Here is a 22,856-nt window from a genome sequence, read left to right on the forward strand (position 1 = left end):
GCGAAATATCGGGCAAGTGCCCGGTGACATCGGGAGGCTCACCCGACGTCGTCTCTCTCACTGTTTCACATCCGTTCAGGCCGGGCACACAACGACCCGCGGGGCGTAAAACTCTGGCCCAAGATCGCGAAAGGCTTTAATAACACTGACACGAGATGTTTCCACTTCTGGGGGCGGAGGGGGTGGGGCGGGGGTGAGGGGATGCGTAAAGATTAGGATAGTCACTGACGAAGCTGTCTTGGGGGGGGGAGGAGACACCGTCACCCATCTCCTTCTGGGATACGCCTTTGCGAAGAAGATCTGGAGACAGACGCAATGGCTTTTGTCGAGGTCCGTTCTGAGCAGCTCCGCGATGCAGGGCATCCGTGGCTCCACGAGACTGTTCCCAGGAACACACGTCAAGGTGACCATTAATCGCTGCTGGAAAACTACAACCCAGTCCAAGACGTTCTTTGGTCTGTCCGAAACCTATTGCTCTTCCAGTGCAAAGAACCATTGACGACCGAATGTTGCAGATGGGCACATTCTGAGGTCCTTGATTGGTTGTTGATTGGTAAGGGGATCAAAGGTTACAGGGAGAAGGCGGGAGAATGGGGTTGAGAAACCTATCAGCCATGATTGAATGGCGGAGCAGACTCAATGGGCCGAATGGCCTAATTTCTGCTCCTATGTCTTATGGTCCAAGTGTATGTGCTAAAGGGAGGTATTAAAGCTTGTGGCAGCTGCTGCAGAGGGTCAATGGAGAAAGGCCACAGTGTGAGTCTCTCCTACACTGAGAGACTGTAACCCATTTAAAACCCCCAGGCCACGTGCACTAGGGAATATTTGACATGAAATGTAAATGTACATTGTAAATATAACCGTATATAATTGTAAGTGTGGTGAGGCAGCTCAGAGTGTCCTATACTGCATTGAAAAAATGGAACTGTATTGTAGTTTATTGTATCAAATTTGAACTGTTATGTAATATACTTTTACAGATGTTGTGTATAAAGTATAGTTTTTTGGAAAAATAGACCAATGGATCCAATGGGAAATTCAGGAGAAACTTCTTCACCCGGAGAATGGCGCGAATATGGAATGTCGATGCCCCAAGGAGTAGCTGAGGCAAACAGTATAGGTGCTTTTAATATGAAGCTGGATAAACAGATGAAAGAGAGAGAAAAGAACAGAAGGTTATGTCGATAGGATTAGATGAAAAGGGTTGGGAGGAGTATTAACACTGGCATGGACCAGTTGGGCTCAATGGCCTGTTCCCATGCTGTAAATTCCATGTAATACGAGCACGGAAGTCAGAAAGAGGAGCTCCTTGACGTTAGACGCAGAACATTGCATTGGGTTAGAGGCCAAGAACAAAAGTGTAGAAGAACACGTAACAACACTATGCTTCCGGGTGAAGACACGTGATCAGTGACAGTGTCTTATCCCCAGTTACTCTTCTTTGGGATATTTTCAGTCATTGCCACCCTCTAGTGGTTAATCAGAGAATGACAGAGGACGTTATACACTTGGAAACAAGTTGACACTAAAATGACTGTAAACAGGTGATGGACAAAGGGAATTTGATGTTAAAAAAAATTGACATTCACAAGGAGATATTGCATTGTTTCATAGCTATCCTACTCCAGAGACCTGAGAATAAAATCCAGGCTAACGCTCTCAGTGTAGTACTGAAGGAGTTCTGCACTGTCAGAGGTGCCATCTTTTGGATGAAATGTTAACCGGGTCCTGCCTGCCCTCTCAGGGGCACACAAAAGATCCCACAGCACTATTTTGAAGAAGAGGAGAGTCATCCCTAGTGTCCTGGTCAATGTTTATCCCTCAACCAACACCACTAAAACTGATGATCTGGCTATTATCTCGTTGCTGTTTGTGGGAGCTTGCTATGTGCAAATTGGCTACCAGGTTTTCTACATTACAACAGTGACTACACTTCAAAAGTACTTCATTGGCTGTAAAACACTTTGCAATGTCCTGAGGTCATGAAGGATACTATATAAATGCAAGTATTTCTTTTAGATACAAGTATAGATTCTTACAACAGCCGGCTGTTCAGCAGGTTGGCAGGTTTGCTATGTACAAGGTGGGGTGAATTTCTGCAGTTCTCCAGCTTGTTAGGAAGGAACTTGGGTGGAAGGTGGGTGGAAAGGCATAAGCCAGGTGTAGATGCAGGAGAACCTCATGGAGATCCATCACTCTCCACTTTCTCCCCCTCCACCTCCCCCAACGCCACCGCCCCCCCCGTCTCAAATTCTGCCCACCATGGTGAAGTGTATGAACATTTGCTAATCAGACTGGGCAATCATTAAAATAACTAGTACAGAGGAGGTGCTGTGCATGACATCAGCATAAACTGAGCCACCAATAAGTGGCCTGAACTTGGATAACTGCCGTGAAATTAAATATCCCATAGTCATTACTTTCTATAATTTATACAATAAACACAGTTGATTTCTTTCGCTGCTCAATTTGCATCATGCAACAGAGGGCGCTGGTGTACAGACGAACAAACTATTTCCTTATATAAAAACAAAAAACTACTGCGGATGCTGGAAATCCAAAACAAAAACTATTTCCTTTGTAACTAACTAACTGTTAAAAAGTTGAATTTTAATTTGGAGGAAAGTGGGGAGCATTTCCTTCGTTCCTTGCAGTGGTACATGTGTATGGGCATTGGATACCCTCTAGCAAAGAAGGAACTTGCATTCATGTCACTCCTTTCACAACCTCAGGACATCCCAAAATACTTTACAGTGAAAGTACTTTCCAATGTTGTAATGTAGGAAATGCAGCAATTTTCTCACAGCAACACTGTCTCAAACAATGAGATCAATGACTGTATCATAAGGACCTAGGAACAGGAGGAGGCCAGTCAGCCCCTTTAGCCTGTTCTGTCATTCAATGAGATCATGGCTGATCTGCATCATAACTCAATATACTTATCTTGGCTCTGTATCCTTAGGAAATATCTGGTAGCATTCTGGTGAATCTGCACAGCTCTCCTTCCAAGGCATTCTGATTCAGAACGAACAATGGCTCAGTGATAGTCTTCTGAGTCAGCAGGTCATGAGTTCAAGTCTCATTCCAGAAAGCTCCATAAGAAGCTAGTGAGTTTGCTTCCCTGTTGGAGGTACTGTCTCTCGCAAGATGTTAAACTGAAGTCCTGTCTACCTTTTCAGGATGTGAAAGATCCATGGTATGATTCAAAGTGTAGTGATTCTCCTGGTGTTCTGGTCAATTTATCCCTCATCCAGCATGGTGAAAAGCAAATTAGAAGTGATATTTTTTCACAGGACGTGGGTGTTGCTGGCTAGGCCAACATTTGTTGCCCATCCCTAATTGCCCTTGAGAAGGTGCTGGTGAGCTGCCTTGAACTGCTGCAGTTCATGTGGTGTAGGTACACCCACAGTTCTGTTAGGGAGAGAGTTCCAGGATTTTGACCCAGTGACAGTAAAGGAACGGCGATATATTTCCAAGTCAGGATGGTTTGTGGCTTGGAGGGGAACTCCCAGGCAGTAGTGTTCCCATGTGTCCTTCTAGCTGGTAAAGAATTTGGAAGGTGCTGTCGAAGGAACCTTGTTGAGCTGCTGCTGTACATTTTGCTGCTGCCGCTGTGCATCAGTGGTGGAGGGAGTGAATGTTTGTGGATGGGGTGCCAATCAAACGGGCTCCTTTGTCCTGGATGGTGCCGAGTTTCTTGAATGTTGTTGGAGCTGCACTCATCCAGGCAAGTGGAGACTATTCCATCACACTCCTGACTTGTGCCTTGTAGATGGTGGACAGGCTTTGGTGAGTCAGGACATGAGTTACTCGTCGCACAATTCCTAGCCTCTAACCTGCTCTTGTAGCCACGGTATTTATCTGGCTAGTCCAGTTCAGTTTCTGATCAATGGCAACCCCCAGGGTGTTGACAGAGGGGGATTCAGTGATGATAAAGCCATTGAATGTCATGGGGAGATGGTTACATTCTTTCTTTTAGGAGCTGGTCACTGCCTAGCACTTGTGTGGCTTGAATGCTACTTGTCACTTGTCAGCCCAAGCTGAATGTTGCCCAGGTCTTGCTGCATTTGGACATAGACTGTTTCAGTATCTGAGGAGTCGCGGATGGTATTGAACATTGTGCAATCATCAGCGAACATCCCCTTATGATGGAGAGAAGGTCAATGATAAAGATGGTTGGGCCGAGGACACTAACCTGAGGAACTCCTGCAGCAATAATTGTGTGGACAACTAACATTACCAGTGGGTAATTACTTGTTGAGGTTGCGCTGTCTTCCCATAGTTTCCTACTTTACCCTGCTCTCCTGAGTAGCTGGGATATACAATCGGCAAATTTCTTCTTTAAATATGCAAACTGGGTTCCACAGATGTCATTAAAAGCCCACCTGCTATTTTAAGCAGAGGCCTGTGCGGTCCATCCTAGAGAAAGGTGAGCCAAGACAAGAAGAAACCGCAAAAGCTTAAGGGATTTAACTTCCTTGAGGGATCAGGGGAAAGAACTAAATCTGAGAGTCCCCTGCCCCAGCATCTTCACACCCTCCCCTCCCAAGCCACAAGACCCTACTGAAATCGCTCTACCTGAGTACCAGGGACCTGCTACCAACCGGCATTCTGCTCCTTCGCACCTGCAGCTGCTGTTCCCACCGGATTTGGATGGAAGACTGGCCACCCAATCGAGGTCAGACCAGAGCTTCAAAACCTCCTAAGCTTCAGGCTGCTAAGGACAGGGCAGTTTTACTGCTTTGCTCAGCCCCTACCCGCTGGATTACCTGATCATTACCATTCACGGGAGCTTGCTGTGAGCATATTGATTGTCATGTTTTCCTTCATCACAACAGTGGTTCAAAGAGAAACGTGGTTGACTATAAAGTGCTTTGGGTTGATCCGAGGTTGTGAAAGATGCTATATAAATGAAATTTCTTTCTTTCTAGGAATCGCTGGAATGATATAGACTACAGTAAGAAAATGAAGAACAGTGAGATCTAGTCCCAAACTCTGGTCCACGAACTGATTAATTTTCGTATTAATAATAGAACCTTTTTCCATTATTTCTCACCCCCGACCCCCTCCCTCAACGTTAGTTCCTCCAATCAAGCTGGGGAAGGGCGGAATGAGCCAATTGTTCATGATCTCGGCAGAAGCTTCCAATGTCAATTCTTAGGACCAGATGCTAGAGTGCATGCTAAATGGTCTAAGACAGGGACGACTTCTCAAGCCATAATTGGGTTTCATTCTATTTAATTGATCAATCACATGGAAGGCAAATATTTTTAAATAAAAACAGATACATCACTTAAAGAACTTGTTTCATTGAGTTTTGATTGTGGTCCCAAGTCTTCTGATTGAGCATCTCCTTGCCCTTTATATTGCCAGTCTAACAAGTCTAGCTAATGTTAATAACATTAGCTTTTTTAATAGTGATTATGTTGGGGTTTTGAATGATATCCTTGTCATGTTTTCTAACGGTGGGCCTTTTGGTCTTTTGAATGATAGTCTTGGTGGCCAAGTCAATGGTGATATTATTTACATGTTCAACAGCAATCCTGCTGGAGTTTTGACGAGCAATTCTAATGGGTTTTTGAGTGGCAATTTGGCTGGGATATCGAGAGGCAATCCTGTTGGGTTTTTGGACGGCGATTCTATTGGGCTTTTGGATGGTGATCCTGTTGGAATTTCGACTAGCACTGCTGTCGGACTTTTGAATGGCAGTCTTATTGGAATTTTGAACAGTGGCAGTGTAAGGAATTTTAACAATAACATTATTTGGCTTTCTAGTGCCCACCCTGTTTTGGTTTCTAGGTGCCGGTGAATTTTCAATGGCAACCGTTTTAGGATTTCTACTGGCGATTGTCAAAGAGTTTCTTCTGGCAGCCACCCATGGGCTTCTAGTGGTTGGCATCAAAGGATTTTGAATGCTGGTCCTCCTTGACATCTGAAAGGGAGTCACCGAAGGTTTTCTACTGAGCATTGCCCTGGGGTTCTTACTGATGGTTGCTGATGGCCTTTCAGTGATGTTTGATGTAGGCTTTCTCATTACAGTAACCCAAGGGCTTCCAGTAGTAGTTCTACCAGATCTCTTAGTGGTAGTTAGCCAAGTACTTCTCGTAGGAATCACCAAAGAGTTCCTAAAAGGAGTTCTCCTTGGCATCTTAATAGTGTTTCTGGTAATAGTTGTCCGAGGGTTGTGTGAGACAATTGCTGAAGAGCTTCCTGTGATGCTTGACTCAAAGTTCTTAGTTACGTTTATCCAAAGATTTTTAGCAGCATTGGCCAAATTTTGTCTGAATAAGCCTCTGTGAAGCACCTTGGGATGTTTTACTATGTTAAAGGTGCTATATAAATGCAAGTTGTTTCTGGTGGTGATCGTGGAAGGGTGTTTACTGGTCTTAGTGGTATGGCTTTTAGTGGCAATTACCCCTTGATTTATAGGTGTTGTTGCCCGAGGACCTCTATTGGTCACCATGTTATTGCCAAGAGCCATATTTCCCGAGGCTGTAAAATATTTTTTGTCTGCACACAGCAATTTCTTTGTATCAGCAATTAAAGGGATCTTGCACCTGCCATGGTACCCGGTCCTTTCAGGGATATAGAAGTTTTCTAGGTCTCCTGGGTCCAGGTCAATCCCAATAATTTCACTCAGATAGGAGCTGGTATCCTGGTCAACTGCAAGAGACGCAATAAAAAGGTTTGTTCATCGCCACAGCTAAAATAAGGAAAACTTCACCCATAAAACCATTTCTCAACTAAGAAAAACTGTAGATGCACCTTGGTTAGACTACACTTGGAGTACTGTGCACAGTTCAGTTTTAAAAAATGGGCACGGAGGTACTGCAGATGGTGCAAATAACATTCACAAGGATGATACCAGAATTGAAAATGTCTGCTCACCAGGAAAGGCTGAACTAGCTGGGGTTCTTTACTCTAGAAGAGGTGCGACTTGATAAGAGATCTAAAAAGATTATGAAAGAGTTTGATGGACTAGATACAGAGAAAATGCCCCCACTTGTTGTGGGGGGGGGGCAGTCACTAATAAATCCAATAGGGAATTTGGGAGAAACTTCTTTATCCAGAGAGTGGTGAGAATATAAAACAAGGAGTAATTGAGGTAAATAGCATAGATGCATTTAAGGGGAAGATAGATAAACACATGGGTAAGGAACAGAAGGATAAGCTGATAGGTAAGGTGAAGAGGGCTCTTAAAGAAGTTTATGTGGAACATAGGTTTTGGTATAGACCAGTTGGGATGAATGGCCTCCTCCTGTGTTGTAAACTCGATGAAACACGATGAATTTAAGATCATATTTCATTGTTAAAAGTATCTGCACCAGCTCTTTCAAAGAGCAATTCAGTTAGTCCCAATCCCCTCCTCTTGCCCTATACCCCTGCAATTTTCTCTCCTTCAAGTATTTATCCAATTCCCTTTTGAAGACCACTATTCAATCGGGGTCCATCACCCTATCAATTGCATTCCGTACCCTAACTATTGCATTAACTAGAGCAACCAACACAGATCATTCAGTAACATTACACGGTGTTTGACGGGACACACTTTAGCACATTAAGTCTGTTTGAATAGCTGCACATATGTGGAAAGTGATACACTGCTTAGGGATTAGCGTAATTCCAGCCATTCCCTTCTTGTTTCAGGTTGCTGCTCTCCCTGTTTCTCTAGTGGGGAGCCATGCATCCTTGTACTGGCCATTGGAGACAAGAGGGCTTTGTGATATTTATGCTAGGAGTTTCACATTATGGGGATGTGTCTCCAATCTTAAGTGTATCGTATACCGCGTACCACACAATCCGATTGGTATATGTTGTGGTACACCTTTAAGTGGGTGTGGTTAAGTTTTCTGTATACATCACTAGAGGGAAAATGATGCAATAGGTCATGTGATTCAGGCTTAGTCTCAGTTTGTTCTGAGGAAGCTACTAACTCAGACATGTGCACAAGTTCTCTGTGTCATACTGCTACAAACTTCTCAATTCCTTAATAAATGAACCGAACATATTGTGTGTTAATCAATCCCTTATGCATAGCTGGCGTATTGATCTTTATCTACTAAGTAAGCACAAGGAGAAGAAAAACACAATAGAGGATATTCCAGTCACGCTTCACCTTTATGGCCAGTGTGCAGATGTACACAAAATGGGAAAACATTAAACAAAGGAGCAGAGGGGATTATTAATGCACTGATAGGGTGCAAACCTTGAGTGTGTGCCAAGTAAATAATCACAGTTATCGGGTAAACCTCTCAATGTGTGGTAAATGCACTTTTGCCCTAAGGGAGTCTGCTGACCATAGTCGACTTGACAACAAATTGCTTAACGTCTTTAGCTTTACATCTGTCAGGCTGGATCAGGCAATCCATCAATGTAGAGAGATCAGCAGGTGATTCAATTACATCTTGCATTCATATAGTGCCTTTAATATAGCAAAATTCCCCAAGGCATTATAACACAAAATATGACCAGAGCCACCTAAAGAGATAATAGGACAGATGACTAAAGCTTGGTCAAAGAGGTAGGTTTTAAGGAACATTTGGGAGGAGGAGAGAGAGAGAGAGACAGAGAGATCTAGGAAGGGAATATTAGAGCGTGGCACCAAGGCATCTGAAGTCATGGCTGTCAATGGTGGAGTGTTAAAGATTGGGGATGAGCAAGAGGCTAAACTCGGAGAGGTGCAGAGACCCTGGAGAGTTTTTGGGCTGGAGGTGGTTTCAGAGATAACAAGGTGCAAGACCATGGAGATGTTTCGAAAGCAAGGATGAGAACGTTAAAATTATGAGGTTGCTAGACTGGGAGCTAATGTAGGTCAGTGAAGCCAGTGGGTGATGGGTGAACAGGACTTGATGCAACTTAGGATTTAGGCAGCAGAGTTTTGGATGATGCACAAGCCATTATTTAAAATTAATTCAAGATGCATTGACACTAAAAGCATAGTGTCGGTCAGAGGTTGGGGAAGGACTATTGTAGGCTGGAAGACTGGGGAGGATGAACGTAAGGTTGGAGGTTAAAGAGGGAGGGAGAGTTGGGGGAGTTACGCTATAGTAGATGCCTTTGCAGGGTTTTTGGTAAAACTGTCTCCTACCAAATTTTTCGAAAACGTTGCCCATCCTAAATCAATATCAGTGGTGACTTGCTCTCCTCCGTCCTGTGTTGTACAGAGCTGATGCCACACAGCAATTCAAGTACTTTCCAAAAAAACTGGAGGAAAAAAAATACAACCAGATTTAATATTGTAAAACTGTCTTGTTTATATATCAGTATGTTGTTTGTGAATGTAGAAAGTTACTCAGCAAAGATGTTTTTTGTTTGAGGAAGGGAGATGATTGAATGGTCCCTTTCATTCACGCAAGTGGAAGGTACATTGTGTTATTTATATTTTTAAAGTTGGATATTTTTGATCCCAAAATCCAATACAGTGGTCCTTTAAAAATAAAATGTCAGAAATCACATTTTATAAACAGAGCCCATCTTTGCTACCAAGATAAGGTTAGGGTAATTGCCGAAGGAACCAAAGGCAAAATGAAGAGAATATTTGTATGCAGTGAGATGTTATAATCTAGGGTGCGCTGCCTGAAAGGGCAGTGGAATTAAATTCACTAGTAACTTTCAAAAGGGAATTGTCACTATTCCTTGACATCCCTTTGCTCAGAGTAAAGAAATTCTGCTGGCTGTCAGGCTCCACTGATGCTAATATGAAACCAGCTGCTTGAAACAGGCTGCAAATGCTCTCCTTTGGTTGATTCAGAGAAACGAGGGGACTTAGAGCCATGGCTAAGACTCCAAACCAACTTTGTGAGGCCTTGTGACCACCAACTCATGTCCCACCATGGTGTAGTATTGCTACATTCACTCAATTCCGCTAGGAACATTGGAGCATTAGGCATAAGAGGCCATTCAGCCCCTCGAGCATGTTATGCTATACATTTAGATGTTGGTGGATCTGTACCTCAGCTCCATTCATCTATCTTTGTTCCATATCACTGGATACCCTTGTCAAACGGTGTTCTATCTATCTCATTGATGAATGCTCCAATTTTCTCCCAGCATCCATAGCCTTTATGTGAATAGTTTTAGATTTTTTCTGCCCTTAGTGGGAAAAATAGTGTTAACTTCAATTCTACGCATCATGCACTATAAACACAACAGGGTAGCTCCCTGATGACTTAGTGTGTTGATGCAACATCACACAGACCAGGTCCAATCTGCAGTCTGTGAAAAATTAGCCAAACATGTGTTATGACCACAGCCGGTGTTAATTGCTGTGCAAACCAAATCCCAGAGGGAAACTTGGCTCGTGGGTCACAACCTTTTTTTTTGTATTCTGAAAACGAGAAGACGACGCACCGATCTCAGCAGTAAGAGGTCCAGTAACACCTTTGGGATGTTAAAAATTAAAAGTAAAAGTTTTAATAACAGGAATAAAGGAAAACTTAAGCACCAAGATTACAGCTGCACAATTAAGGTTAGTCTTACAAACATTCCCCCCAAAAAAACTCTCCACTTGGTCAGACCCGCTAGTAAGCACCTTGCAGGCAACACTCCCTTATCGATGTTTAACCATAAAAAATTCAGTAATATTACCCAATGCAAACTGCTGTAGCTTTAATAGAGGCATGACCTATTAACTCTCTCCCACTCTGCTGTGGAATCCAAACTTCGGAATAAAATTGTTTGTTGCAGCACAAGACTTTTCCGGCTTGACTGGATGGCTGGTTCAAAGGGCATTTCCTCCCAGCCCAGAGCTAACAGCTCCCAACTCAGCTCCAGTTGCTCCTCTCACAGCTCAAACAGCAGCTCCAACTATAGCTACCCCAAGCTCACCACAGTACCCTAAACTACCTTTTTTTCCCCTTTCATCTCAGGTTCTCATTGTTCTCACATCTCTTTGAAACTCAAATCCTTCCAAACGTAAAATCTTTCATGTCTCTATCTTGTCTTTGCTTTTGGGTCAATGAAATATAACAGCCCCCTTCTATTTACCTATGGAACTCCTGAAAGATGCAAACATGTTTCTTGTTACCCTTGACTCAATTTATCTAAAAATGCAAATATTAGATCTAACCTATTCTTACCTGTGCCTCAAACCTAACACCTTCATCATTTCCATGTTTCAACCTCCCCAGACAGCTTGTCTCCTATTAATCTCTGCCCAGCTTAATTAAATCTCACACACAGACACACTTTTCCACTGAATAACACAATATTTCCCCCAAAACATTGAAAGCAAAACATCCATTTCTCACACTTACTTCAGTTGGTTAGGCACCAGCTACTGGATTTTCACCGGGGTTAGTGATTTGAAATGACCAGTGGATTTCCCCTGGGCTAGTGGGTGGAAGTAGCTATTAGCTACCTCCTGGAATAGTGAACTGGCATCTACCGGATAGTAAGTCCAATCCGTTGGATTCTCCTTGGATTGCTGATTGGGAAAGCCATTGTACTTCCTCAGGACTAATGAGTGGGAACGTTAGCCTGGGCTTCTGTTCCTAATGGAAAGTACATGCTTGTACGTTAGACAAGGAGGGGGATCAGATTTCGCTGCGTTGTCATCTCCCAGTTGAACAACTTTGTTGACACATACTGCCCTGGTCCACGCACAGCAAATGGCAATTGAGCAAAAGTGCCAATGGGGCCGTGGAAATGGCTCGTCAGCGCTTAAGCTGGAAGAGGGGTGAGCTGGAAAGAACTAACAAAATAAAAAAGGCACACAGTGGGATATAGAAGTAATTGACAAGAACAGTGGTACACTGAATTATCACGGAAATCCAGCACTGTAATTTACCCACCCTGCAGCTTAAACAAAGGAAGGAATCACAGTATCTCACGCCCTCGTAACTGGAAAATCTTAAGCCAGTTCCCCGTTTTAGAAATAATGTTAGACATTTAAAAATAATCAAACTCATTCAGTAAGCAGCACTGTACCTGTGAAAGTAACCACAAGGGAAGCGGAGGAAACCTAAGGATGTGGATCTCACTCACGCACAGAATTTAAAGTCAAATATGGCTCCTCCCCTCAAAAAACTGATTCATTGCTTTAGCATCCAAGCAGACCATTAGGAGCAACCCATAAAACACAGTTTAGAATAACATAGGATTGTGCTGTGCGTGGGAAGGTAGTTAGTTTGTGCAGTCCCTCACTAATCACTACCAGTGTGTACAGGATGTTTCTGAATCAGTAATGAAAACATTTCTTGAAGAAGGAATGTTAGCGAGGCTCAGGCCGCTAGTTTTTACAAACAACCCTCCTTGCATGTGCTGTTTACAATGACTGCGAGCCCAGAGATGAAAGATCACATTTTCAATGCAGGAGCCTAGACACCGTTAGTGAAACTAGTGGATAACTGCCTTGTTCATCATTTTAACACGCATGTTAACGCATGTGGTATTTTAAATATCAGGTACCACCTTTAGTTCAGTGGGTAGATTTCTCACTTCTGACTCAGGAGGTTATGGGTTCAAATTCCACTCCAGAGACTTGAGCAAAAAAACTAGACTGAGACTCTCAGTGGTGCTGAGGGAGTGCTACACTGCCGCAGTTCCCTTTTTTAAAAAAAAAATTCGTTTACAGGATGTGGATGTCGCTGGCTAGTGCCCATCCCTAATTGCCCTTGAGAAGCAGGTGGTGAACTGCCTCCTGAACCGCTGCAGCCCCTACGATGCAGGTACACCCACAGTGCTGTTAGGCAGGGAGTTCCAGGATTTTGACCCAGCAACAGTGAAGGAATATATTTCCAAGTCAGGATGGTGTGTGGCTTGCAAGAAACCTTCAAGGTGGTGGTGTTTCCATGTATCTGCTGTCCTTGACCTTCTCGATGGTAGCAGTCATGGGTTTGGAAGGTGCTTCCAAAGGAGCCTTGGTGAGTTCCTGCAGTGCATTAAAAGATGGTACATACTGCTGTCACTGTTTGTCAGTGGTGGAGGGAGTGAATGTTTGTGGAAAGCATGCCAATCAAGCGGGCTGCCTTGTCTTGGATGGTGTCAAGCTTGAATGTTGTTGGAGCTGCACTCATCCAGGCAAGTGGGGAGTATTCCATCACACTCCTGACTTGTGCCTTGTAGATGGTGGACAGGCTTTGGGGAGTCAGGAGGTGAGTTACTGCAGAATTCCTAACCTCTGACCTGCTCTTGTAGCCACAGTATTTATATGGCTAGTCCAGTTCAGTTTCTGGTCAATGGTAACCCCCCAGAATGTTGGTGGTGGGAGATTCAGCAATGATAATGCCATTGAATGTCAAAGGGTGATGGTTAGATTCTCTATTGTTGGAGATGGTCATTGCCTGGCACTCATGTGGTGCAAATGTTACTTGCCACTTGTCAGCAAAAGCCTGGATGTTGTCCAGGTTTTGCTGCATTTAGACATGGACTGCTTCAGTATCTGAGGAGTCGCGAATGGTGCTGAACATTGTGCAATCATCAGCGAACCTCCCCACTTCTGACCTTCTGATGGAAGGCCATTGATGAAGCAGCTGAAGATGGTTGGGCCGAGGGCACTACCCTGAGCAACTCCTGCAGTGATGTCCTGAAACTGAGTTGATTGACCTCCAACAACCACAACCATCTTCCTTTATGCCAGGTAGGACTCCAACCAGTGGAGAGTTTGCCCTGATTCCCAATGACTCCTGTTTTGCCAGGGTTCCTTGATGCCACTCTCTGTCAAATGCTGCCTTGATGTCACAGGCAGTCATTCTCACCTCATCAGCTTTAAAATGAGATGTTAAACCCACCTGCCTTTTCAGGTAGATGTAGAAAATCTCTCGCCACTTCAAAGAAGAGAAAGCAGTTCACCCTATTTATCCCTCAACCAATGATAAAAAATAAATTTAGTCATCACATTGCTTTGTGGAATCTTGGTGTGTGCAAATGGACTGCTGTTTTCCTACGTTACAATGGTGACAACTTCAGAAGTACTTTAATTGCTGTATTGTGCTTTGGGAAATACTGAGGTTATGAAAGTTGGTATGCAAATGCAAATTAAGAGTTGCAACATACTTGTTTTTCCCCCATTCAGTACTTTTGGCTCTTGATATTTTTAAAGCCTTAAAGATTTTGTTGCCTCAGTAACAATAAAGGAACAGAAAATATATCATTGGGAATTTGGAAAAAAAATCCTTCAAATTCTAAACTTGGAAGAAAGGCAAGAGCTTAGCTTTCTATTTCCTTGTTCTCATCACCTCTTCCCTATTCACCCTACAGGTAGCACCTTAGCAAACTTCTCCCAGACAGCTAATGTCAACACTACATGCATTATTGGAACAAAATCTTTCAAGAAAATGTTCAATGAGAAGAAAAATCCAATGACCAAGTTAATCATAATTAGAACTTGCTTCATTGTTCCATAGTGCTGATGATGAAACGTCCCCCACCCCATTAAAGTTCTCATTGTAGAACACAATGTCCTCAAAAGTGATAGGCAAACATTGTTTTCATTTGCTTTGAAGGTTAATTGAAACCACAGGATCAGTTTTAATTCCGGGAGATGTCAATTCTGGGAACAGTCAGCACAATGTCCCTTTCAAGCCTCTGGACACTATGGTCAGAATGGACCATTGTGCTTGCCTCAAAATAAAAAGCGCATGGATCACCATAGATTTAGTGGCATATTTGTCTTTGTGGTTCCTTCATTTGCCTATAATTGGAGGGTAGGCCATACAAACATGTGGCTTGTTCCTTTGATACTCAGTCTAGGGATAGACTTTTGAGACAAATGGAAAGGCCTCTAAACAATAGAGAGAAAGTGAAACATTAACACCTTCTCAAAGACAGCTAGAAGAATAAACAGATGGATCGAATGGCTTCCCTCATCTATAATTATCATTAAATCATACAGCACAAAAGGAAGCCATTCAGCCTGCTGTCCCTGTGCTGGCTCTTTGAAAGAATTATCCAATGACTCTCACTTCCCAACCATCTTTGGGATGTGGCTTCCTTTCGCTGAGGCAGGCCCAATTGTAATTAATAATTTGGGGAGAAGGGAAGATAATTACTTGTAGTCTTTGGACTTTCTGTCATCCTGTCCATCAAATGGACATATAACAATAACTTGCGTTTACATAGCATCTTTAATGTAGTAAAATGTCCCAAGGTGCTTCACAGGAGCATTATCAAACAAAATTTGATACTGAGCAATATAAGGGGATATGACAAGCAGAGTTAATTAAGGGGAACCGGTAGATGTAGTGTGTTTGGGTTTCCAGAACGCATTCGATAAGGTGCCACATAAAAGGTTATTGCACAAGATAAGAGCTCACGGTTTTGGGGGTAATGTATTAGCATGGATCGAGGATTGGTTAACATACAGAAGACAATGAGTCGGGATTAACGGGTCTTTTTCAGGTTGGAAAGATGTAACTAGTGGAGTGCCACAAAGATCAGTCCTGTGGCCTCAATTATTTACTATCTATATTAATGACTTGGAGGAGGGGGCAGAGTGTATCCAAATTTGCTGACAATACAAAAATAGTTGGGAGTGCATGTTGTGATGAGGACATCAGGAATCTGCAAGGGGATATAGACAGGTTGAGTGAATGGGCAAAAACTTGGCAGATGGAGTTTAATGTAGGAAAGTGTAAGGTCATGCACTTGGGTAGGAAAAAATCAAAAGGAAAGACTCCAAAAAAAGTGCAGCATGGAGGGATCTGGGTGTTCTTGTGCATGAAACACAATGTTAGCATGTAGGTACAGCAAGTAATTAAGAAGGCAAATGGAATTTTGGCCTGTATTGCTAGGGGGTTAGAGTTTAAAAATAGGGAAGTCTTGTTCCAACTGTACAGGGTGTTGGTGTGTTGTTGCGCCTGGAGTGCTGTGTACCGTATTTAAGAAAGGATATACTGGCATTGGAGGCAGTTCAAAAGAGATTCATTAGGCTGATTCCTGGGACAAAGGGGTTGACTTATTAAGAACGGCTAAACAGGTTAGGCCTTTATTCATTAGAATTTAGAAGAACCTTATTGAAAAGTACAAGATTCTGAGGGGCTTGACAGGGTAGATGCTGAGATGTTTCCACTAGTGGGGGAAACTCAAACTAGGGACATAGTTACAGAATAAGGGGACACTTATTTAAAACTGAGATGGGAAAGAATTTATTCTCTCAGAGGGTAGTGAATATCTGGAATTCTCTACCTCAGTTGTGGAGGCTAGATTACTGAAAGTATTTAAAGAGGAGGTAGATAGATTTTTGAAATATCGGGGAGTTGAGGGCTATGAGAAGAGTTGAGGCCTGGGGCAGATCAGCCAGTATCTTATAGAATGACAGGGCAGGCTTGAGGGGCCAAATGGCCTCTTCCTGCTCCTATTTCTTGTGTTCTTATGAGGGCACTTGAGCAAAAGCTTGGTCAAAGAGGTAGGTTTTAAGGAACATCTTAAAGGAGAAAGACACAGAGAGGTGGAGAGGTTTAGGGATGAAATTCTAGAGCTTAGGCTTAGGCAGCTGAAGGCACAGGCATCAATGGTGGAGCGATTAAAAGGACATGTAATGTATTGTTTGTGCTGTAGGTTTCAAATTGGGCTCTCCAGAGCGTAACCGCTCAGAGAAAATCCAGGAGCCCCATGGAATCAATGATTTAGTAACGTTACTAAATACAAACAAAAACATTTGATCAATCACAGTGCTTTTTTTTGGGGAAGCCAATCTATCTTTTCGAATTTAAGACAGAATGCTGCAAGTTTATTCATCCTTGCAGAAGGCTCCCTGAAGTTTGAAAGCCACTGGGCACAGACACAATGACATTTTTTTTTGACTGGATATTTCTTTCCATTTTTAGTCTCCACAGCTTACTAAATCTCAAATGTCTGTGGTTTGTATTATGACCATTGCGAGTTCATGTTCAATCAGCAGGTTAAGGGCTACTCCCTGTGTATTTTTTTCCAAATTGCATAGTGGTTACTGCACAAAGTTTGTTTGTTTGTTTGTTCAGTCCTCTTTCACAGCATGTTCAATTGCAACAGTTGACCTAAGTGTTTAATTCTCAGTATGGAGTTCCTTTGTGTTAGTAAATATTAATAGGAGGCAGGGGAAGAATATGTAAAAAAAATCCTCCATTATTCTATTAGCAATGACTTGAGTCACTTGTATTTCTGAAAAACATTTCTTTTGAATTCTTAGTTTTCAGACTTGTTTCTTGATTTATGTAAACTGGGAAATCTGTTGAAGAGGTATTGCTAGCTGGAAGGCCAGCTCACTGCAGCAGACTTGTTTGACGTGTAAACAGTTTTGCAAACAATTACAGGCTTGTAATTTGGAAGACAAAAACAGAATTACCTGGAAAAACTCAGCAGGTCTGGCAGCATTGGCGGAGAAGAAAAAAGTTGACGTTTCGAGTCCTCATGACCCTTCAACAGAACCATTTGGAAGACTGGTTTTCCAACAAAGGAGCGCTCCTTCAGTACTGCGTTGGGAGTGTAAGCTTAGAACTTGTGCCGAAGTCTCTAGCGTGGGACTTGAACACAACCTTCTGACACCAGAGGTAAGTGTGTACCAACTAAACCACAGGTATCAGGTAGCTGGAAAAATGTAATCTGTCTTTCTGGTTGGGAGATTTAGTTACGGGAACATGACAACCATTAAAAAGTTAGACATGAATTTAAAAAAAAATCAACAGGCCAAAAGGAAGATTTTAACGTTTACTTACAAGTCCTCTGCTTAGGGAACTGAAGCAAGTGTCGCTCTTGCCATTGCTGAAAAGGAGAACAAACCATTCAAAGAAGCGTTTTATCAAAAGCCAGGAAGAAAATATTTTACAGAAAATGTTTGCAGGCAATAGGCTGCACAAGGAGGGAAATTCTAAAATTGCTAATATGAAGCAAATTAGGAAATTTAATTAAGTAAATCTCATGATTTGTGGGTTGGGACCACATAAAATCACGAAAGCTGTTGAATTGTTGTAAAACAACCAACTAGTTCACCACAGAGATAAAAGCAAAGAACTGTGGATGCTGGAAAGCCAAAACAAAAACAAAAACAAAAATACCTGGAAAAACTCAGCAGGTCTGGCAGCACCGGTGGAGAGAAGCACAGTTGACGTTTCAAATCCTCATGACCTTTCAACAGAACTAAGTAAAAATAGGAAAGGGGTGAAATATAAGCTGGGGGACAAGAGCTGGATAGAGGGTCAGTGATAGGTGGAGATAACCAAAAGATGTCACAGACAAAAGGACAAAGAGGTGTTGAAGGTGGTGATATTATCTAAAGGAATGTGCTAATTAAGGGTAGAAAGCAGGACAAGCAAGGTACAGATAGCCCTAGTGGGGGTGGGGTGGGGTGGGGTGAAGGAATCGAAAAAGGCTAAAAGGTAGAGATAAAACAATGGATGGAAATACATTTAAAAATAATGGAAATAGGTGGGAAAAGATGTGTTTGGTGGTGGCATCATGCTGGAGTTGGCGGAAATGGCGGAGGATGATCCTTTGAATGCTGGTGGGGTGGGGTGATAAGTGAGGACAAGGGGGACCCAATCATGTTTCTGGGAGGGAGGAGAAGGTGTGAGGGCAGATGCGTGGGAGATGGGCCGGACACGGTTGAGGGCCCTGTCAACCACCGTGGGTGGAAAACCTCGGTTAAGGAAGAAGGAGGACATGTCAGACCAATTCATTTCCAGGAAGGGAATCTACCACCTAGCACCAGATTTGGACTTGTCTGTGAACACCTCAGTCCCATACGTAGATGACTGACTCAAATGCCTGCACAAATGTACATACATATATTGTAAATGTGGTCTAGCTTGTGAAGACCACATTCTGCGAACAAATATCTATTAAAAAATGGGCACATCAATAAAGACTTGGATTGAAACCTGCATTCAAGCAAAGTCAGGAGCAATAGATCTATAGATCTTTTCTGCAAAAGCAATTTTTCAACCTTTATTACCTGGACAAGGAAAATATTTACTAAAGACTTCCAGAAAGAGATTACAGTATATGGGTATGAGTTAATTTAGAATAATTCTGACAGAATTCCAAGGTTAGAAATGTTACCTTCACTTGGAGCTAGCTAGGCTGCCGTTGTCCTAGGTAAGGATAACAATCTTTGCCATCTATACAGGCAAAGAGGTTGCACCAGTCTTTCTTAATGATCTAATTGCAAGCATATTCACTGCATATACATCTCAATGTTAACTCTTAATAACTTTTTCTGGGGTCACATGTGCATATCACCCAGCTGGTACTGCAGTGTGTGTGCATGTCTGTATCGCACATGTGGATGTACAATGTGTACACTACCAAAAAAAAAGCTTATGTTCCTGAAGACGACAGAGGTTAGCCTTGAGGAGCAACTTTAGGCACCCTGTGCGAGTATTGAGCATCATAGGTCAGAAGCACAATAAAAGGTCCTTCTACTCTACACTAACCCCCTAATGCACCATTATGGAATTTTCCCCATACTAACCTTTGAATTAGAGTGTAATTTGCACAGTTTTGTGCTGTTTCCTTACACCTGCTAGGAAATAAACTGTAGTTATCCAGACTCATTTCTTGCAACACTGTTCACAGCAGACTCTTAATGTGTTTAAAGCTCAAATCCAAAAGGGAATGCCTATTCCACTGCACCTCTTGGAAAAAGCTACTAATTCTCTCATCTACATGAAGTCTGAATGGGCTTCCAGAAATTTGTAGGTAAAGAATGTAAATCAGACATTAAGGTGGTATTTAATGGAGGCGACTGGGGCCCCACCTGCTAGCTGGACAGCCAATGAGAGCCCGAGCCCGGTGTCACCTTCTTTGGCTCAGGCCTGCTGCTTAAGTGCCATGTGATGGATCTTCCCCGGAATCAAGGATCCTGGGTTGAGGTCCTGCCTGCCAAGAGCTGCTGCCGGTACTACACCCACCCAAGGCCTAAGATTGTGGATGGACCCAGGCACAGGTGAGTGAAAGCAGGAGGGTGGTCATGGGGGAGGGGTGGTCCAGAGCAAGGGCAGGTGGGTGGCCCCCAGCAGGCACCCCTTCCCGATGTCAGATCCCTCGATCAGGTATTGATTCCTTTGAACAAGGGACCCCCTCCTTGAAAGCCTGAAAGCAAAGATGGTAGTATTTGCTTTTTGAGTGCTCTGTATGGCGAGTCCCTCACCCGCCACTGGGTGAATACCAGTAGCAGCAGAATGAGGCCCTTAAGTAGGCATTCATTTCTTATTTAAGGGCCTCAATTGGCGACAGGGCAGGAAGGCTGTCTGGGGGTATTCCTGCTGTGGACTTAACCGGGATGGAGGTGGGTCCCGGCCTTCCAACCTGAATAAATGCACCCCCCACCACCAAAGTTGCCACGGGAGAGGGCATTAAATTCCCCCTAAAGAGCCGAGTTTGAAATTAATTGTCATTCCCCTGTGCACCCCCTCCCCCCCACCACAACTTAACATCTAAGCCTTCTGACCTAGTGGTATTAACCAGGTCTTATAATGAATTTTCAGCAACTTGCGCCATCAAAAATGGAACTGTACAGACAGGAAGGTCTCGGAGTTGACTCCTCAACTCTGGTGCGTTAGCGGAACTTAATTGGGATGTTAGGAATAAAAGAGTCAGGAAAATATATATAACCAGGTCTGTGCCAATTGCCAGGTTGTTTCTGGGAGTGTGCACACATGGATGCCAGGTGAGGACCACACTGCCCTTTACCTGTGTTACCCCTGCAGTTCAACGGCTTGTCAAATCTCAGAATCAAGGTTCTCACAGGATGAAAAGCCAACCAGAGCCATGAATGGTGCGAGCTAGGTGCAGGGGTTAAAAGCTAATGCCTTGAGGGGACAAAAGTATATTGGCAACAAGAGAGTGGGGAACAAAAATGGAAGACATATTTTGCAAAGTATCAGAATTCAGGCCATGATCCCCATTTTGTGTTCTAATCCTATCCTAACTCTTGTCAAAGTATAGCACATCTTATTCATATGCTAATTCTATCCATCACAGCTACATTCTGTGTAGATGCTAACTTGACAGTATATCAGCTGTATTTAGATCACAGCAGAGAAATTGACACTCAAGCTTGAGGTGGTGTGCTTTTGCCAATTATACCCAGTATGCTTGGGACTAGAGACTAGTAGTAGTGGGGAACAAAGAAATGGCGGAGGAACTGAATAGGTACTTTGCGTCAGTCTTCACGGTGGAAGACACGAGTAACATCCCCAAAGTTCAAGAAAGTGGGGGGGCAGAGGTGAGTATGGTGACCATTGCCAAGGAGAAGGTGCTAGGAAAACTGAAAGGTCTGAAGGTGGACAAATCACCTGGACCAGATGGATTACACCCCAGAGTTCTGAAGGAGATAGCTGAAGAGATAGTGGAGGCGTTAGTGGTGATCTTTCAGGAATCACTGGAGTCAGGGACGGTCCCAGAGGACTGGAAAAATTGCTAATGTAATCCCCCTGATTAAGAAGGGAGTGAGGCAAAAGACGGGAAATTACAGGCCGATTAGCCTGACCTTGGTCCTTGGTAAGATTTTAGAGTCCATTATTAAGGATGAGATTTCAGAATACTTGGAAGTGCATGGTAAAATAGGGCAAAGTCAGCATGGTTTCATCAAGGGGAGGTCATGCCTGACAAATCTGTTAGAATTCTTTGAGGAGGTAACGAGTAGGTTAGACAAAGGAGAGCCAATGGATGTTATCTACTTGGACTTCAAGAAGGCCTTTGACAAGGTGCCGCACAGGAGGCTGCTCAGTAAGATAAGAGCCCATGGTGTTAGAGGCAAGGTACTAGCATGGATAGAAGATTGGCTGTCTGGCAGAAGGCAGAGAGTGGGGATAAGGGGGTCCCTCTCAGGATGGCGGCCGGTAACTAGTGGAGTTCTGCAGGGGTCAGTGTTGGGACCACAACTTTTCACTTTATACATTAATGATCTAGATGAAGGAACTGAGGGCATCCTGGCTAAGTTTGCAGATGATACAAAGATAGGTGGAGGGACAGGTAGTATTGAGGCAGCGGGGAGGCTGCAGAAGGATTTGGACAGGTTAGGAGAATGGGCAAAGAAGTGGGAGTTGGAATACAACGTGGGGAAGTGTGAGGTCATGCACTTTGCTAGGAGGAATAAAGGCATAGACTATTTTCTAAATGGGGAGAGAATTCAGAAATCTGGAGTGCAAAGGGACTTGGGAGTCCTAGTCCAGGATTCTCTTAAGGTTAACTTGCAGGTTGAGTTGGTAGTTAGGAAGGCAAATGCAATGTTAGCATTTATTTCGGAGGACTAGAATATAAAAGCTGGGATGTGCTGCTGAGGCTTTATAAGGCTCTGGTCAGACCACATTTAGAATATTGTGAGCAATTTTGGGCCCCCTATCTCAGGAAGGATGTGCTGGTCCTGGAGAGGGTCCAGAGGAGGTTCACGAGAATGATCCCAGGAATGAAAGGCTTAACATATGAGGAACGTTTGAGGACTCTGGGTCTATACTCAATGGAGTTTAGAAGGATGAGGGGGGATCTGATTGAAACTCTCAGAATACTGAAAGGCCTGGATAGAGTGGACGTGGGGAAGATGTTTCCATTAGTAGGAGAGAATAGGACCCGAGGGCACAGCTTCAGAGTAAAGGGAAGACCTTTTAGAACAGAGATGAGGAGAAACTTCTTTAGCCAGAGAAAGTGGTGAATCTATGGAATTCATTGCCACAGAAGGCTGTGGAGGCCAGGTCATTGAGTGTATTTAAGACCGAGATAGATAAGTTCTTGATTGCTAAAGGGATCAAAGGTTATGGGGAGAAGGCGGGAGAATGGGGTTGAGAAACTTATCAGCCATGATTGAATGGCGGAGCAGACTCGATGGGCCAAATGGCCTAATTTCTGCTCCTGTGTCTTATGGTCTTATGGACTAGCATTCATTTCTTTACTTCTAAACATCTCATTTATTGAATTGATGCTAAAACAGATGAAACACAAGA

At 43.3% G+C, this 22,856-nt stretch overlaps 1 protein-coding gene across 1 annotated transcript; it reads right to left on the minus strand.

Moving 5' to 3' along the window:
• Nucleotides 1–5,221: 5,221 nt before the first annotated feature.
• LOC144683242 (uncharacterized) lies at nt 5,222–9,204 on the minus strand. Its single transcript, XM_078546201.1, has 2 exons — nt 9,089–9,204; nt 5,222–6,663 (listed from the first exon to the last, which is right to left on the minus strand). The coding sequence occupies exons 1-2, from the start codon at nt 9,111–9,113 to the stop codon at nt 5,384–5,386; spliced, it is 1,305 nt and encodes a 434-aa protein (XP_078402327.1). The 5' UTR covers nt 9,114–9,204; the 3' UTR covers nt 5,222–5,383.
• Between the last annotated feature and the right edge of the window lie 13,652 nt (nt 9,205–22,856).

This window comes from Cetorhinus maximus, chromosome 8 (genome assembly GCF_964194155.1).
Source record: "Cetorhinus maximus chromosome 8, sCetMax3.hap1.1, whole genome shotgun sequence".
Lineage (NCBI taxonomy): Eukaryota > Metazoa > Chordata > Chondrichthyes > Lamniformes > Cetorhinidae > Cetorhinus > Cetorhinus maximus.